Source organism: Manis pentadactyla, chromosome 4 (genome assembly GCF_030020395.1).
Source record: "Manis pentadactyla isolate mManPen7 chromosome 4, mManPen7.hap1, whole genome shotgun sequence".
Taxonomy (NCBI): Eukaryota; Metazoa; Chordata; class Mammalia; order Pholidota; family Manidae; genus Manis; species Manis pentadactyla.
The window spans coordinates 170,937,008-170,954,895 of NC_080022.1; the positions used below are offsets into that span (position 1 = coordinate 170,937,008).

Here is a 17,888-nt window from a genome sequence, read left to right on the forward strand (position 1 = left end):
GGCGATTCCCGCGGTCTCCAGTGGACGGTTCCAGGATGGCCCCCAGTGGCTGGCGTGTGAGACCCTCTGAGGATCGGCGCCATCTCCAGGCCTTCCCTGGATCTTGGGCCCTGGAGGCCGAGGCTCTCTGTGTCAGCCACCGAAGGCTCTGGGAAGGCTAGCCCGAACTGGGCGGGGCGGACAGGGCGTGGAAGTCTAGGCCAGCACCTCCCTTGAGATCTCCCAGCCCCGCCCGCCCTTCTCGCCCCGGGTACCCAGACTCTAAGCTGGAGTGGTTCGTTGAGGCAGTTTAGCGGACCGGATATTAAACTGCGAGAGAGTTGTCGCACGTGAACAACATCCTGACTGTCGTGATTGCGTAAAACAAAGACCAGGAATCAATGCGACCGTCTCTGGAGGCCATCCCAGGCTTGCCTCACCCCGGAAGAGAGTTGCATGCACTGAGGGTTCTTAGGAATGGAGACATCACAACTGTATACTAGAGAGGATACACTTCCCCGCCTCGATCCCAGGACTTGCCTGCAGGGAAGTTCTTTCCGATGTCTGACCTCTCTTTCCTGCAGGCTCAGTGCATTTCCTCTGACCCTGTCTCCAGGGAAGGTGGAGAACAGCAGTCACCCCTACTGCGCCCGCAATAACAACTCTGGAAATCTGCAAATTGGAATTCTCCCCTTGGTTTTTCTCCAAGCTGAAAAATCTGCAATTCAGCTTAAATTACTTTTTTTCTTTCCCCTATAGAACCTTAGAAGGGACTGTAAGGTGGTAAACTAACCCCAAAACCCACCCCAAATGGGAATCTCCTGCCCCCCTCCCTATCCCCACACCACGCACAGGCACACACAGTGCCGGACAGCCTCAGTCTGAACATTCCAGAGGCCGGGAACTCGGTGCTTGTTATGGCAGCCATTACTGGATAGCACTCTGGTTGTTAGAAAGCTCTTCCTTACGCTTTCAAGAGGAACTTCGCCCCTCCTGCCTGGCAGCTTCAATACCTCACCTCTGTTGGCAGAGACCGGGTATAGGTGGAGGGGGTGTCAGCGCCTAGAGCTTTAGCAGGCTCAGCAGCCTTCCACCCCACCCAGGCTCTCAGCGGCTTCCATTTCGAGCCAAGCACGGTGGAGAGCGGGAGGGGGGCGGGGAACCGACCGGCTCTGGCCTGCCACAAATCACTTCCAAGTCAGTGACTCAAAAATAGTAACAGTTGTTAGGTTGCATCTCATTTCCATGTTATCAACTTAATGTGGCAAAGCACAGAAGCAATTCCTTTAGGTCCTACCTCAGTGTTCCCCCACCTACTCCCCTTTCCCACAACCCTCCCTGGAATCATTTCCTCAGCCCTCCCCTGCTCTTGATCGCAGCCCTAGTTGTCCCAGAAGGAGACACTGTGGGTCTCAGTAGGAGCCGAGCAGGAAGAAAGGCGGGGCCGGCGGGGGCAGCGGCTGCGGGGATGAGGTCCTGGGCTGCAGCCCCCACTCCGTAGCAGCCTCCGCAGGTCCTGGCGGAAGCGCAGGCCCAGAAAGGCATAGAGCACGGGGTTGAGACCGCAGCGAGCGAGAGCCAAGCCCCCCGTCACCAGCAGTGCCAGATCCTTGCGCTTGCTGGCAGGGCAGCTCCGCTCTCGGGCAGCCAGTAGGTCGGCGGTATCCAATAACAGGGCGAGACTGTAAGGCAGCTGCAGCAACACGAAGGCCGCCACCAGGGCCACCACTACGCGCAGCGCGCGCCGACGCTCAGGCCCCCTGGCGGCCAGCAGCGTGCGGCCCAGGAGAGCGTAGCAGGCCGCCATGACGCTCAGCGGCAGCGCGAAGCCCAGGACCACCTGCGCCACGGCGCTCGCGCCCTTCACCGTTTGCGTGAGGCCCTCAGGGAAGATGAGACGGCAGCGTCGCTGGCCTTCCCGCTGACCGTCCTGGCTGAAAAGGAGAGCAGGCAGCGCCAGGAGCAGCGACAGCAGCCACATGATGGCTGAGACCAAGTGTGCGCGTCCAGGCGTGGAGGGCCTCGGTCCAGCTGGGAGGGCCCGCGCGATGGCCACGTACCGGTCGGCGCTGATACAAGCCAGGAATAGGAAGCCGGCGTGGAAGGAGGCGGAGTAAAGGCCCGAGATGGCGCGGCAGGTGACACTTCCTAGACTCCAGCCCTGCAGAGCCCCGGCTGCGGCAAAGGGCAAGGTCACGGCCAGCAGAAAGTCAGCCAGGGCCAGCTGGAGCAGGTGGGCGGAGGTGGGCGAGTGGGCAGCACGTCGGGCTGCCAGGTGGGTTGCCAGGACCAGGCCATTGCCAGCCAGACCCAGTGCAGCAACTGTCAAAGAGACAGTGGGCTGGAAGGCCCGACTGAAGGCCTGAACATCCGCCTTGTAGCAGAGCTCTGGTAGTGGTTCTGCCGAGTATGCTTCCTCATCGTCCCCAGAGTAGGGTCCCCAGGAGACCTGGGGAGGTCAAATGAGAAGACAGACCTTATACCACATCTTCATACACACTTACCCCTCCCTCACACGCCTTCCAAGCTGGGAGTTCCTATGCGACCAGGTACCACAGTACACTGGGAGAAGATATAAACTCTGCTCCAAACTTCCTAGCACACCCTCAACAGGTCTTTGCTTCCCTTGCACCCCTCCTGCCTCTGCACCCAGCTTCCTGGAAGAACTTGAGCAAGGCACTTACTCTTTTTGGATCTCAGTTGCCTAATAGGTATTAGAAGTCCTAACGAGCCCACTCGGCTCCATCCTTGGAAGTAAGAATTGTTTGAAATAAGGAAGATAATGGATGTGAAGCATCTGTGCTCTCTCCTTAAGCCAAGCATTTGTGTTATTCATTCATTTTGGAGCTTCAGTTGCATTTGCAGCGCCCTCTCCTGGAAGAACACTCACATGCAGGCTTTGCCTCAGACCTGATCTCTCAACTCCGTGCTTGGTCTGGAGAGGGTTTCTATGTCTCTTTTCCCTTCTTTCCTCCTCACCTCTACCTCCAATAAACGTGCCCTGAACTACTCATGACAAGGGGGTCTCAAGGACTGGGGTTTAGGTTATCTGGACTGGTCTGGGACCAGGGACCTCTAGATTTAGCTTCCCATTCCCTTCAGCCCCAGCCCCCTCCCCCAGCCCCATCCTTCAGGCCCATCTATCAGGAGGGCCCCTGGTTCCAGAGGGCTCCCGGCATCCTGGATAGGTCATAGCATGGCAGAGGCCTGTTGCCAGGTGGCGAATTCCATCCCTTCATCTCACCCTCCCTCTCTGTAACCGTTCCACCCCTGCCCCCACTCCCACCTGCTCTGTGGGTTCGGTCCCCATCTCTGGCTACACAGGTTTCTGAGGTGTAGCCACTGGGGAGAGAAGTTAAAGTAGTGGGACAGGAAGGAAGGGGCGGAGTGAGGGGCCAAGAGGGCGTGGGGATTAGGGTCTGTGGGCTCTCTTTAGGTAACTTTCCCATTTCACACCCTAAAAATATTTTTTCTTTATACTGCCATTGGAAAGAAGGTGTTTCGGAATATCATCATTTGCATGCTACCTGTGTGAGCTTGAGTACGTTTTTTTTTTTTTTTTTTTTTTACCTTTCTGAGCGTCAGGTTTTTCATCTGCAAAGTGGAGTGAGGGAAAAATGCTGATTTCACAGGGTTATGAGGATGCCTAGCATGTGTGCCTGGGGCATGATTTGCCTTCCGAAAATGTTAGATTCTTTTACTTACTCTTCCCCCCATCTCCAAGCACGCCCCCGCCTGGATTCTTCAAGACCCCACGGCCAGTCCTGGCCTTCCTCCTCCCACCCGTGCTGCCTCAGTCCCTACCAGCCTCGGGTTATTCAGGGTATTTCCCGAAGGCTGGAGGCTCTCCACCCCCGCCCTTTCGCAGCAGAGCTGAGGCGCGCGCTTGCGCGGCGTCCGGGCAAGCGGCGCGTGCCTGGAGAGGCTGGGGAAGGGGGGAGGTGAGAGGAGAGAGGGAGGAAAGGAGAGAAGAGAACAGCGGAAAACCAGGAACGACAGGAAGACAGAAGGGGGCAAGGTTGGGGGAGAGGGGAAAGAGGGAAGGGTGAGTAAGGAGAAGAGACAGCGATCCGCCTAGAACCCCAGGAGGGGAGAGCTGGGGGTCAGAGCTGGAACTGGAGCTCAAGCCGAAGCCGGGCACTGGGAGGCGGCCGCCGGGACCTGTCAGCCGTGCACGATGCATCTCTGGCTCTTCTGTATCCTGCTCACTGCGGTCTCAGGAGCCCAGGGCTGGGGTTACTGTGAGTGTGGGGTTGAGAGACAAGCAGGGTTGGGCCCGGGAGTCCAAAGCCTGCAGGGCGAGTCCCGCACCGCATTGCGGCTGGGTGGTCGCGAGGCCCTTCCCCCCTGGCGCTCTCTCCCTCGCTCCTATCCTTTCCTGTCTCTCCCCCGCGCTCCGCAATGCAGCTCCGAGGCTGGTGCACGCGCCCGGAGCTAGGGCTGGGCTCTGAGCGGGGAACAGAATGGGATTTGGGACTGGGATCCTAGCCGGAGCGGGTGTCTGGGTTTGAGGGTTGGGAATAAGTGTGGTACTGGTGATCGGAGCTAGGGTTAAGATTTTGCCAGGGGCTGGGGCTGGATTTGGGGGCTGGGATCCGAGCAGGATTTGGTGGCCCTGATTTGACGCTCAGTTTGGACATGGAGCTGGTGAGGGTGCTCGGCTGGCTGGGGTTGGGACCAAAGCCGGGATTTGATGCAGGTTTGGGGGTGCTGATGAGTAGGCTTGATCTAGGCTGGGGCTAGATTGGTGTCTTGGGCAGACTCAGGTTCTGAAAGATGCTGAGGTTTGGGGTTGTGTCTCGGGCAGTGCTGAATGAGGGCTGGTTGGTATCTGGGCAGGGAGAGGACTAGGGCGGGTCTGGCCTAGGGGTTCCCTGGGAAGGAGAGGGCAGCCTCCCCTGAGTTCGCAGCTGTTGCTGCAGCCTGGGTTGAGGAGACGGCTTAAGTTAGGACTGTGTTGGCTGCTGCGGGACAGAGAAGCAGCTACAGTTGCTCAGTGTGCTAGGCCTTTGGAAGGACCTGGGAGGGGCTATTTTGACCAACATGTCGGTTCCCCCAACCCAGATGGCTGCGATGAGGAACTGGTCGGGCCCCTGTATGCACGCTCGCTGGGCGCCTCCTCCTCCTACGGGCTCTTCACTGGGCCGCGCTTTGCCCGGCTGCACGGTGAGCGCGTGGCGCCGCCCCTTGGCAGGGTGGGGGACTCTGGAGGGCTGGGCGTGATGGGGGAGTCGGTGACGACAGCCCTTGCCACTTTTACAGGCATAAGCGGATGGTCTCCCCGGACTGGGGACCCGAATCCATGGCTGCAGATCGACTTAATGAAGAAGCACCGGATACGGGCGGTGGCCACGCAGGGCTCTTTTAACTCGTGGGACTGGGTCACACGTTACATGTTGCTCTATGGCGACCGGGTGGACAGCTGGACGCCCTTCTACCAGAAAGGGCACAACGCGGTACTCCAGGCCTCTTGCGCATACACTTGGGGAACCTGCTCAGCTCTGTGACCTGGGCTGGGCACTAGCCTGGGGGGAGGGCAGGGGAGGTGGCAGTTGTGAGGGCACATATGAGGAGCAGTGACTTCCACTCTGGGAACTTAGTCCAGAGGGACTGTCAGTTCACCAAATGTGCAAGACACTACTGGATGAGAGGATTTGTACCATACTTTGAGGGTAAAATCTGGGAGATCTTCTTGAAGGAGGTCACATCTGAGTTAAGCTTTGAGGAAATAATAGGTTGCTGAGGGAGAACACGCTGGGCTAGGAAAACTTTTCGTGAAGCCATGGAGGCAGGGGAGAGCAAGAAGTGTTTGCTTTGTGAAAGCAGAGATTGGCTGGGGTGACAACTGTGGGCTGAGAGGCTGTAGAGAAACGAAGCAGAGGGTGGGGACCTGGTGACTCCTCTCCCCCGCCTCAGACTTTCTTCGGGAACGTGAACGAATCGGCGGTGGTGCGCCACGACCTGCACTACCACTTCACCGCGCGCTACATCCGCATCGTGCCCTTGGCTTGGAACCCCCGCGGCAAGATCGGCCTGAGACTCGGCATCTATGGCTGCCCTTACAGTAAGGGTGCAGAGGTCGTGGCGGTGGCCTCGGGAGGCAATCTCCCTGGTCCCCGGCCCACTTACTGTTTTTCGCGCAGAGTCCGACGTGCTCTATTTCGACGGCGATGATGCCATTTCATACCGTTTCCCGCGAGGGGTCAGCCGGAGCCTGTGGGACGTATTTGCCTTTAGCTTCAAGACCGAAGAGAAGGACGGGCTCCTGCTGCATGCCGAGGGAGCCCAGGGCGACTACGTGACACTCGAGCTGCAGGGGGCGCACTTGCTGCTGCACATGAGCCTGGGTGAGCTCAGCAACCCAGGGTGCAACCCCTGAGGCTCTCCTGCCGCTTTGCTACCTACACCTTCTCCAGAGGCCCACCCCTCATCTCCCCCTTCCTTATTGTGTGGACTAGCCAGCCTTTTTCTTGTAGAATTTGGTGCTACCAAAACACTGGGCGCTGAGTCTGGAAAACTGGATTCCAGTCTCAGCTCTACCACCTACCAGCAGTGTGACCTTGCATAAGGCGATTCCTCAGTCTGTTTCCTCTTGTAAAACCATTATGTTTACATACACATATATATATGCATATACATATACATACCTACACTTAAAAAGTTATTTTTCATTAGCTTTTCATAACATCCACATGATGAGGTAGAAGAAGCTATCTGCCCCAAGGTTTACTGATAGAAAAACAGGGCCTCAGATAAGTTAAATGACTTAATCCTAAATTGCACACTCTCCAATGGCCATTGCTCCATCCCAAGCTCTGGGTGGCCCAATCTCTGTGTGCCCACCCTCCCTGGCTGTCCTGGGACCTGTTCAGCCTCTCCTCTGTTCTGCCAGCTGCTGATCCACCTGAGGGCTAGGGGCTACCTGGGATGCTCCAGGTTTGAGGTCTGACCCTGCCCCACCCCACCCCCAGGCAGCAGCCCCATCCAGCCAAGGCCAGGTCACACCACAGTGAGCGCTGGAGGTGTCCTCAATGACCAGCACTGGCATTACGTGCGAGTGGACCGATTTGGCCGAGAAGCAAACCTCACTCTAGATGGCTATGTGCAACGCTTTGTCCTCAATGGTGACTTCGAGAAACTGAACCTGGACACAGAGGTAAACAGAGGTGGGAGGCAAACTTTGGTTGAATGGAGTGCTGGGTGGTCAGTTGGGGACAGTACTTACCAGAGATAATACCTTGTTCTTTGGTTCCTGAATATCTTAGCTCTTGGCAAACTTGTGGCTCACAGAAAAGCCTGGGGTTTTTCTCCTTGTTGCTGTTAGCATGCATGCTGCAGGGTGCCACAGAGCTACCGAGATGGGGTATGGAAATCTGGATTTGGGGGATCAGGCAAGATGAGTAACTTGTCCCCTTTGGATGGCCCAATTGGTCAAGACAGTGGCCCGGATCTGCAGATAAAGAACCCCAGATAGGTTACCTGTCATACTCAAGAATCTGCTGCCAATCTGTGGTAGAGTTGGAGCTAGAACCCAAGCCTCGGGAGGCCCTGCGAGCTTCCAGCTTTAATACCGAGCCCACGGAAGTGTGTTTTTTTCAAGTATTTTATAAAGCCGGGCCTGGAGCTTCGGAAAGTGCAGAGCGGACGGAGGAGGGCGAACAAAGGCCCTCGCGCTCCCACACCCCGGGAACCTCACTCCCTACCCCGCCCGCAGATGTTCATCGGGGGTCTGGTGGGCGCCACGCAGAAGAACCTTGCCTATCGGCATAATTTCCGCGGCTGCATGGAAAACGTAATCTTCAACCGAGTCAACATCGCGGACCTGGCCGTGAGGCGCCATTCGCGGATCACCTTCGAGGCCAGTGGGCAAGGGGGATCCGGGAGGACGGGACATCAGAGCCGCTTGGAAAGCAAAGAGGCCGAGAGGGAAAAGGTCTTGAGAGGCAGATAAAAGCCGAGGACCCCTCTCTTCCCAGCCAGATGCTCAAGTGGGGGTGGAGGGGAGACAACACAGACTCATAGGACGTGCAAAGGCCACTTCCCCAACCCCCCAGTTAAGCAGCCGTGGTCCAGTCCGACTACCTCAATTTGTAGAGAGGAAAACGGGTGCAGAGACCTTGGGAATGGCTCGGCCGTGGTTCCCGCAGTTGCGCAGTGGCTGAGTAGGGACTTGGACGCAAGGCAGTTCTGGTGTGCTTGCCCATCCCAACTCAGAGGCGCCTAATCAAGTGCCGCTGCCGGCAAGCTGGCGGAAAACTGCCTCCTGACTCTGGAAGGAAGGGAAGGAAGCGGTCATCCTGGAGACGGTCTAGATGAGCAATAGCGAGAGAGCTGGCGGAGACTCCGGAGGGCCGACTTGGTTGGAGACCTCTCCACAGCCGAACATATTTTTGGGGGGCTGGGAACAGGGTTGGAGGTCTAACCCCACCTCTCACCCAGGGAGAGCTGTGGCCAGGGTCTTGAACCGGAAAGAAAATGGAATTCCCAGTAGAGGCGGGGTGGCGCATCGGCTTGCGGGTGCTGATGGATCCTCTCACCCCAGGGTAAGGTGGCATTCCGTTGCCTGGACCCGGTTCCTCACCCCATCAACTTCGGAGGTCCTCACAACTTCGTGCAAGTGCCTGGCTTCCCTCGCCGCGGCCGCCTGGCAGTCTCCTTTCGCTTCCGCACCTGGGATCTCACCGGGCTGCTGCTTTTCTCCCTCCTGGGGGACGGGCTGGGCCACGTGGAGCTGATGCTCAGTGAAGGGCAGGTCAACGTGTCCATCGCGCAGACTGCCAGGAAGAAACTTCAGTTCGCTGCTGGTGAGGGATAGAGGGTTGGAAGAGGCACAGAGAAGGAGGTCGGAGGAGTGCACAGGAGAGCTGGGGAGGTTGTAGGCCTGGCCTGAGGCCCTTACATACTGGAGAAGGGTGAAGGAGTGCAGGGAGCAGGGCAGGTCCCTGGACCCTGGGAAAGTGGGAGTGGTTGGAGGCAGCTGGGTGAGGGAGCAGCTCTGAGCAGCTAAGGGTGTTGGGGGAAGCAGGAAGGCTGAGAGCTGTGGTATTCACCAGTTCCAGTGGATCTCTGGAGGTGTTTGTTATTCACTTATGACTTTGCGGACCCTACCTCAGCTGCTCAGGGTATGGATAGTGATGAGAGATGTTCAGAGATCTCACCACCACTCAGTGTGATAAGTGTAGTAACAGGGGGTACATAGGCTGCTGTTGGGGCACAGTGTAGGGTTGCTGCTTTCCCACTCAAGACACTCTTCTAGAGTGTAGTGTTTCCCCCACCCACACCATCCTCCTTTCCTGTCCAGGGTACCGCCTGAATGATGGTTTTTGGCATGAGGTGAATTTCGTGGCACAGGAGAACCACGCAGTCATCAGCATTGATGATGTGGAGGGGGCAGAGGTCAGGGTCTCATACCCACTGCTGATCCGTACAGGGACCTCATATTTCTTTGGGGGTAAGTTGGGGCCAACTGGCCATACCCGTGTCTCTGGATGGGAAGACCCCACCTAAGTTCACCCAGACAAGGCTACTTGGAGAGTTGTATAGGGATAAATCTCTTTCCCCTCTGTGGCCATGGGGACTGGAAGGTCATTGCCATTGGCTACTGGCCTCCCTCCTTCCTTCCTTGTGTCTGGCTTTCCCTTGACATCTCCCTGGGGGAGGGTCTCTGGGGTCTTCTTTGGGGAGGGCCTCACAGGGGTGGTTGCTCCAGGTTGTCCCAAGCCAGCCAGTCCATCGGGCTGCCACTCCAACCAGACGGCATTCCATGGCTGCATGGAGCTGCTCAAGGTGGATGGTCAACTGGTCAACCTGACTTTGGTGGAGGGCCGGCGGCTTGGATACTATGCTGAGGTCCTCTTTGACACATGTGGCATCACTGATAGGTATCCAGAAGCCCCTTTCCCTGTAAGAGGTGATCGATCCCCTCAAAGCCCTCCTCCATGGTCTCCCAATGGGCATGGCCTCTCTCAATAAGCTCCTCTCTCCTGGTCCCAGCTCCTCAGTCTCCCACCTGGAGATGATTCCTCCTTGACCGATTACCTCCTGTTTCTTCCCTAATAGTGACACATGCTCAGAATGGAAATGAAGCACCTGGTTTTGGTCCTAGAGGATTTTCTTTTTTGCGGGGGGACCAGGGGGAATATGGCATTATTTGTTCTTTTGCGGAAGGGGAAACAGTAGTACTTGAACTCTGAGGCCTGCCTAATGCCTCAGTATTTAGGCTTATACAGGGCTAGCTAGGTGGGTGTGTCTCACAGGGTCCTTCCTGGTGCTCTCAGGAGCTGGGAGTGAAGCTTATAGGGATCAGACCCCACTCTCAAGCTCCCAATAAGGCTCCTTCCCTTGGTACTAACCCCCTTTCCTAGGTGCAACCCTAACATGTGTGAACATGATGGACGCTGCTACCAGTCTTGGGATGACTTCATTTGCTACTGTGAACTAACAGGCTACAAGGGGGAGACCTGCCACCAACGTAAGCCCATCGGGTATGGGGAAGAGTCAGGGACAGGGGAGGTCAGGAGGTTGGTAGGGATCATGAGGCTGCTAGAAATGGTGGGGTTTGCCCTCCTAGCCCTCTGACCCCAGTTACCTTTTCTCTACTGCATGACCTACCAGCATTATATAAAGAATCTTGTGAGGCTTATCGGCTCAGTGGGAAAACTTCTGGAAACTTCACCATTGATCCTGATGGCAGTGGCCCCCTGAAGCCATTTGTAGTGTACTGTGATATTCGAGGTAAGCAACCTGGATGGGTGATAGAGGGACAGCTGACAAGGCTTTGAGGGGGTGTCGGGGAAATGGAATGATAAGAGAGTGGACAAGGGCCAGTAAGATTAAACTGTGGTGGGGGTAAAGGAGGGCAGAGGGGAAAGGGGACATTCAGGAATGTGTAAACTAGCCTTGAAGATAAATTCCAGCTTCCTGACCCATTCCAGCTGTTGCATGTCCAGCCTGCAAGGCCAAGGGCCCAGAGCCGGGCTGGAATGGAGCTGCTGGCCACACTTATTGGCTCTGAGTTGCAGCAGTCATGGTGGAGGTGAGCAGGGAGATGGATAGAGAATATACAGCCAAAGCTCTGTCCCTGCCTCTCCCCCAGAGAACCGGGCCTGGACAGTTGTGCGGCATGACAGGCTGTGGACAACTCGGGTGACAGGTTCTAGCATGGAGCGGCCATTCCTGGGGGCCATCCAGTACTGGAATGCATCCTGGGAGGAAGTCAGTGCCCTGGCCAATGCTTCCCAGCACTGTGAACAGTGGATCGAGTTCTCCTGCTACAATTCCCGGCTGCTCAACACCGCAGGTTAGGGCTGGGTCTGGTGGTGGTGGTGGTGAGGTGGAGAGCTGGAGGAGAGACCAGTGGGGGCTTGGGAGAAGGAAACCAGAGGGTTTGGCTGGAGCCCTGGACTCGAGGATTCAAGCAAGGGTCTGGGCTGGTTGGAAGAATAAAAGAGGAGCCCAGAGGCCGATAGAGGGACAGAGCCTGGAAAATTCCTGCACCTCTTCCCCAGGAGGCTACCCCTACAGCTTTTGGATTGGCCGTAATGAGGAGCAACACTTCTACTGGGGAGGCTCACAGCCTGGGATCCAGCGTTGTGCCTGTGGTCTAGACCGGAGCTGTGTGGACCCTGCTCTGCACTGTAACTGTGATGCCGACCAGCCCCAGTGGTGAGGGTGACCGTGGGACAGGGCTTTCAGGACCCCAGGGGCAGCTGAACAGCAGGCACTGAGTCACTGCATCCTGCCCCGACAGGAGGACTGACAAGGGACTTCTGACCTTTGTGGACCATTTGCCTGTCACTCAGGTGGTGGTGGGAGATACAAACCGCTCCAGTTCTGAGGCCCAGTTCTTCCTGAGGCCTCTGCGCTGCTATGGCGATCGTGAGTGGTAGACCCCTTTTGTTGGCTCTCCAGTTTCCAAAGTCAAGGCCATCTGACCCACTGGGGGTCTCTAGTCTCCACTTGTTACCCATATCTGCCCTCCTTTGCCCTACCTTTCCCCATCCTGCCTGAGGCCCACTTATTCCTCCACCTTCTAGCCTCCTTGATAAGGCCTTCCTCCATCTGGTTTTGTAGGAAATTCCTGGAACACCATCTCCTTCCACACTGGGGCTGCACTCCGCTTTCCCCCAATCCGTGCCAACTACAGCCTTGATGTCTCCTTCTACTTCAGGACCTCGGCTTCCTCAGGGGTCTTCCTAGAGAACATGGGGGGCCCTTACTGCCAGTGGCGTCGACCTTACGTGCGGGTGGAACTCAACAGTGAGCAGGCAGATACTGGGAGGAACATAGGACTTAGGGTAGAAGATCTCTGGGGAGATGTAGGGTAGGTGGAGGCTGGGGGAAGAGAAAAGGGCAGATGCCCATTTGAGAAGCAGCATAGAAAGGGGTTTAGTGCACTATGTTTGAGGCCCTCTGTCTTGATAGCCAGCTTTGTGATGCTGGGCATCCACTTTGCCTCTATGGGGCCAAGAGAAGCTATGCTTCTAATCTGAAGAGTGGGGCAGATGACTCTACGAGGGATGTGCAAATTTGGGAAAGACCAGGGGTATGAAGTTTTCAGCAGTTTATGGGTTTTGTCCCAGGCTGTAGACAAATTGGAGGGACATTCAAAGAGCTCCAGAGAGTGAGGAAGAGAGGTTGCATTAGACGGAGACTATGTGAGGGATCTTGCAGGTCTGAGTCCTCTCCCCCAACCCCCACATTGTCTAGCATCCCGCGATGTGGTCTTCGCCTTCGATGTGGGGAATGGGGATGAGAACCTGACAGCACACTCAGATGACTTTGAATTCAACGATGATGAGTGGCACCTGGTCCGGGCTGAAATCAACGTGAAGCAGGCCCGGCTCCGTGTGGATCACCGGCCCTGGGTGCTGCGGCCTATGCCCCTGCAGACCTACATCTGGTTGGAGTACGACCAGCCCCTCTATGTTGGTGAGCAGCCACCCAGAGGCAGGTCTGAAGCCTTCTTCACCTTCTCACCACCGCAAGGCCACTCTGTTTCCAGGCACCCCATATCTTAGGTCCCAATCCTCCCTGCTTCTGAGTGAGCCAAAGACTCCTCTTTCTCTCCAGTCCCTGGCACCTATGCCGTTCTTCTAGCCCCTTTGGTTCCCTTCCCAATGCCAGTTCTATCTCTGTCTCTGACTCTACACCCATTTCTTCACCTGCCCACCCTTCCCAGGATCTGCAGAGCTTAAGAGGCGCCCCTTTGTGGGTTGCTTGAGGGCTATGCGTCTGAACGGAGTGACTCTGAACCTGGAGGGTCGTGCCAATGCCTCTGAGGGCACCTCACCCAACTGCACAGGCCACTGTGCCCACCCCCAGTTCCCCTGTTTCCATGGAGGCCGCTGTGTGGAGCGCTACAGCTACTACACATGTGACTGTGACCTCACGGCTTTTGATGGGCCATATTGCAACCACGGTCAGTGCTGCTGGTTATGGGAGGGCAGGGAACCATAGGGCATGTAGGGAGGGCAGGGAACAAAGGAGCATGAAAAGTCAGCACCAGGGAAAACTATGGAGTCGCCCCTGGGCTCCTGAGCTCTGAGCTGGGGCTGTCAGGCAGATGAAGATGTGGGTGACTCCAAAGGCGTAAGTAAAGTGAGGCGAGTAAGGAATGATACAGCTAGCGGGTACTAAAAGAACTCAAAAGCAACAAGCAAATGCTGTTCCCATCTTCCCATTATCACCAAGGTAACACAGGTTACGCCCCCCTTGCAAGCATATCCACCTCAGGCCACATGGTGCCCCCCCAGGCCATTTCCTATTTGACAAGTTGTTGCACTCCTCCATGTCCACAACCGGTTCTTGGTTAAGGTGACACTCACCACAATGTCTGCAGATATACCAGATTGTGCAAATATCCAGACTGCATCCTCCTTAAGGCTGGTCTTGGAGAATGCATGAGCAGGTTAATGGTGTAAGTCTGGTGGAGCAGGGAGACAGGGATTTAGGGGCCAATAGAAGACCTTTGATCTTGGTTTAGAAGTGTGAGTAGTGGTGAGTCCCAATGGGGTCCTGATATCTTGATTTGAATCTTGGCTCTCCACTTACTGTGTATCTTTAGGCAAGTCACTACCCATTTCTAAGCCTTAGTTCCCCCATCTGTAAAATGCAAGGGTTGGATTAGGTGATCTTTCACGTTTCTTATGGTTTTAAGATTCCATTCTATGACATAGGGGCTCAAGGGGACCTAAAAGTGAATGGAGGTGTATTTGGTGCTGGCAGAAACTGAGGGCAAGTCCCAGGGGCCATGTGTGGGTGACATATATACAATGTCTGAATTTGGGAACAGGGTCCCTGACCTCATTACCTGTGCCTTCAGATATTGGCGGTTTCTTTGAGCCTGGCACCTGGATGCGCTATAACCTACAGTCAGCACTGCGCTCGGCAGCCCAGGAGTTCTCCCACATGCTGAGTCGGCCAGTGCCAGGCTATGAGCCTGGCTATATCCCTGGCTACGACACTCCTGGCTATGTGCCTGGCTACCACGGCCCTGGGTACCGGCTGCCTGACTACCCCCGGCCTGGCCGACCTGTGCCAGGGTACCGTGGGCCTGTCTACAACGTTACTGGGGAGGAGGTATCCTTCAGCTTCAGCACTGACTCTGCCCCCGCTGTCCTGCTCTACGTCAGCTCCTTTGTGCGTGACTACATGGCTGTGCTCATCAAAGAAGACGGTAAGCTCCTTACAGGCTCTCTGCCTCAATTCCAGCTTCCTCTGAGGCACCCTTCATTCTCATAACTATTGATGAGACCTATGTAAGGACCCAAGCACTCTTTGAAGATGGGGATTGGGGGAGCTGAGAGGAGACCCCCTCTTTGTCCTCCCCACTCTATAGGGACCCTGCAGCTGCGATATCAGCTGGGCACCAGTCCCTATGTGTACCAACTAACCACACGACCAGTTACTGATGGCCAGCCCCACAGCGTCAATATCACCAGAGTCTACCGCAACCTCTTCATCCAGGTGTGTGTGGAGGGAGGCAGACCAGATCACAACCTCACGATCTAGGTTGTTAGCACCCCGGAAAATGTTAAACATTTAGCCTTTGCATAGCACGTTCCAATTTACAGAGGATTTTCCTGTGTGTTACTTCATGTCACCTTCACAACCTATCCATGAGGTAATCCAAGCAGGCAGATGTTCTCAGATGGGCTCAGAAAGTAAAGTGGTTTTTCCAGTCAAGCCACTAGTAAGCTGCAGAACTCAAAGCCAGGTTGCTGGTTTTTTTAAATACCAAATCCTGCATCTGGGCCAGGGGTTGCCCGCCTAGGACTGAGCTAGGACTCACCACCAGTTTGGACAGAAACCCTGTGTCTGCCTCCAGCTCTCCCTCCCCTACCTCCTTTCCCCTCCCCATTATAGGTGGACTACTTCCCCCTAACAGAACAGAAGTTCTCACTGCTGGTGGACAGCCAGCTGGACTCTCCCAAGGCCTTGTACCTAGGGCGTGTTATGGGTAAGCCAGGGGGAGAATGCACTGGGTGAGGAGTTGTGGTGAAGTCCCTGGAGTCCAGGGGAGAAAGCAGAGGAGGTGGTGATAAAAAGGAGTCCAGAGTGAGGCTATAGCTGGTTCAAGCCCTGTTTTTACTGGGCCTGCCTCTTCCTCAGAGACGGGAGTAATTGACCCAGAGATCCAGCGCTACAACACACCAGGTTTCTCAGGCTGCCTGTCTGGTGTTCGATTCAACAATGTGGCTCCCCTGAAGACCCACTTCCGAACCCCTCGACCCATGACCGCTGAGCTAGCTGAGGCCCTTCGAATTCAGGGAGAACTCTCTGAATCTAACTGTGGGGCCATGCCACGTCTTGTCTCAGAGGTGCCACCTGAGCTGGATCCCTGGTATCTGCCCCCAGGTTCGTCTCAGGGATACAGAAGAGGGAGGGAAAGGAGGGAGGACATGGAAGGGAAATGATTTTTGACACAGGGGCAACTTCTCCTAACTGGTGCTTTCTCCTCTTCAGACTTCCCATACTATCACGACGAGGGATGGGTCGCTATACTTTTAGGCTGTGAGTAATGCAAACACTACCCTGACCTCCTAATTTTGCCCTGTCAGCATTCCCTCCTGCCCATATCCCCAGGGCCAAGAGGTGGCTAAGGCGCTAGGTGCCTGCTGGTGCAAAGGATGATAGGCTATGCTCAAGGCAGTATATAATTGGGCTGGAGATTTTTTAATGTGTGAGGACACTATAGACTTTTAATCAAAATGAAATATAAAGTGAGGCTATAGCTAAGGATGAGGAAATGGATATACAGTAACATCTAGAGAGATGAGAAACTAGGGTAACTCTCATGGATATAGAAAGGGAATATTAGAAATAGAAGATGGCAGGTGATAAGCCAGGAACTCAGACCTAGCAGACACTTAGGAATAGCTCGATATGGTCATACAGTATGCTTTTGGCCAAAAGCATTCACATGTGTCTGTACATAGCTGAAACCCCACAGATCTACCGTGAATTGTTTCTTTTTTTCCTTTTCAGTTTTGGTGGCCTTCCTGCTGCTGGGACTGGTGGGAATGTTGGTGCTCTTCTATTTGCAAAATCATCGCTACAAGGGCTCCTACCATACCAATGAGCCCAAGGCCACCCACGACTACCACCCTGGCAGCAAACCTCCCCTACCTACTTCAGGCCCTGCCCAGGCCCCAGCCCCTACACCAGCTTCCACCCAAGTCCCAGCCCCAGCCCCTGGCCCCCGGGACCAAAACCTACCCCAGATCCTGGAGGAGTCCAGGTCTGAATGAATCAGAAGGGCTTCAGGGACCAGTCCCCTCTCCTCTGAATCCCCAGCTCCCACCTCCACCCGACCCTGTCAGGACATTTGGCTGCTCTTGGCTCGTTCTGCTCATCCAGAGGAGGCCCCTCCTACTAAGTCTGGGGGGCAGAGCTGCAGATGGGACCAAAGGGAGTGGCTGAGCCTCACTGCCTAAACCAATGCTCTGCTCATCTCCGTTCCCCTAGACTCGTGGTTGTTTGCCTGCCCCAAAAGAGAAGCCTCATGGGGTTGAGAAAGGCCATTCCTGCCATCCTGTCCCAGCTGCTGCCAGGGATTAACAGAGCGCAGGGGAGATTAACTGCCTCCCTTCAAATATCCAGTCTCCGCAGGGACAGATGTGTGGGATTGCAGGGATGCACAGGGTATGGGGGGAGGAGGCTGCTAAATCATATCCCCCAGCCTCCCCCCTGCCCTGCAGGACATCTTCCATCTGCTGCCACTCAGTTGGGGGTTAGGGAGGGCTCCACTGCTGTCCCCCTCCCGTTTTTTGTTTTTTGTTGAGACCGAGAGGCCTCACTTTAGCACCTTAGTACCTCCACTGCTTTACATGCTTTAGCCAAAGCCATAAAAAAACTTGCAACACAGAATAATGCAGATGCTAGCTAGCCACACTGACTAGCCAGCCTTCTACTCTTCCTCCCTCTTCCAAGATATGCAATAGCCTTGGTGCCTGTTCAAAGGCTTGGCCCCCTCTCCAGTGCATGAGGAGACCTCTTTCCTCCGTTCAGAGATGCTGCTTCATTTGCCCAGGAGGTCATATTCTTTATATATATTTTTTGTTGCAAAGTCTCTCTAGAGAAACTACATATTACTCTAATTTTTAAATTATCAGTTTATATATAAAAGAAAAAATTGTCCTGTCCTGTGCACAGTCTGTAGTTTGCTTCTCCCGTGTTGGAAGTCTCATGAGGTCTGCTGGTCACTCACCCAGGCTGATTCAGCCTCCACTCCGGAGCTGTGCTCTCAGACTTGGAGCCGTTCTAATAAAGCAGAGTGGCAGCGCCCCAGTCTGTGTGTGGTAGCTGGCGTCACGGTTAGGGGATAAGTGGCATGATTTTAAGGGAACTAATCTGAGGGCTTGAAAATTTCTGTGGTGACTCTCAGAATTCTTGCAACACCTACCAGA

At 55.3% G+C, this 17,888-nt stretch overlaps 2 protein-coding genes across 4 annotated transcripts; one reads left to right on the plus strand and one right to left on the minus strand.

Annotated features, from left to right (window-relative positions):
* Window positions 1-1,131: 1,131 nt before the first annotated feature.
* On the minus strand, window positions 1,132-6,194 carry CCR10 (C-C motif chemokine receptor 10). 2 transcript variants are annotated; one of them, XR_005024367.2, is made up of 3 exons: window positions 6,109-6,194; window positions 2,664-2,853; window positions 2,295-2,428 (listed from the first exon to the last, which is right to left on the minus strand). XR_005024367.2 is itself a non-coding variant. In XM_036883008.2 (2 exons), exons 1-2 carry the CDS (start codon window positions 3,287-3,289, stop codon window positions 1,361-1,363), a joined length of 1,092 nt encoding a protein of 363 aa, XP_036738903.1. In that variant the 5' UTR covers window positions 3,290-3,858; the 3' UTR covers window positions 1,132-1,360. The 2 variants fall into 2 exon arrangements, 1 of the variants encoding a protein (XP_036738903.1); XM_036883008.2 differs by lacking the exons at window positions 2,664-2,853; window positions 6,109-6,194 and adding an exon at window positions 3,266-3,858 and having other exon boundaries at window positions 1,132-2,428.
* Window positions 4,015-17,618, plus strand: CNTNAP1 (contactin associated protein 1). Of its 2 annotated transcripts, none has more exons than XM_036882988.2 (24): window positions 4,015-4,220; window positions 5,044-5,145; window positions 5,242-5,435; window positions 5,896-6,043; window positions 6,123-6,326; window positions 6,951-7,135; window positions 7,694-7,837; window positions 8,522-8,783; window positions 9,281-9,430; window positions 9,689-9,860; window positions 10,344-10,450; window positions 10,594-10,713; window positions 11,075-11,278; window positions 11,487-11,643; window positions 11,729-11,856; window positions 12,052-12,237; window positions 12,688-12,909; window positions 13,160-13,399; window positions 14,303-14,656; window positions 14,819-14,946; window positions 15,346-15,439; window positions 15,592-15,837; window positions 15,946-15,993; window positions 16,468-17,618. In XM_036882988.2, the coding sequence occupies exons 1-24, from the start codon at window positions 4,157-4,159 to the stop codon at window positions 16,728-16,730; spliced, it is 4,122 nt and encodes a 1,373-aa protein (XP_036738883.2). In that variant the 5' UTR covers window positions 4,015-4,156; the 3' UTR covers window positions 16,731-17,618. The 2 variants fall into 2 exon arrangements, with proteins under 2 accessions (XP_036738883.2, XP_036738884.2); XM_036882989.2 differs by lacking the exon at window positions 4,015-4,220 and adding an exon at window positions 4,293-4,626.
* The last annotated feature ends 270 nt before the right edge of the window (window positions 17,619-17,888 follow it).

Excerpts from the sequence above, each read along its gene's own strand:
- CNTNAP1 (XM_036882988.2), top strand. The coding sequence starts at position 4,157 with ATGCATCTCTGGCTCTTCTGTATCCTGCTCACTGCGGTCTCAGGAGCC. Across the intron at positions 7,136-7,693 it reads AACTGAACCTGGACACAGAG|ATGTTCATCGGGGGTCTGGT; the intron begins GTAAACAGAGGT and ends CCCCGCCCGCAG. Across the intron at positions 15,994-16,467 it reads GGTCGCTATACTTTTAGGCT|TTTTGGTGGCCTTCCTGCTG; the intron begins GTGAGTAATGCA and ends TTTCCTTTTCAG.
- CCR10 (XM_036883008.2), bottom strand. The coding sequence starts at position 3,289 with ATGGGGACCGAACCCACAGAGCAG. Across the intron at positions 2,429-3,265 it reads GGACCGAACCCACAGAGCAG|GTCTCCTGGGGACCCTACTC; the intron begins GTGGGAGTGGGG and ends TGACCTCCCCAG.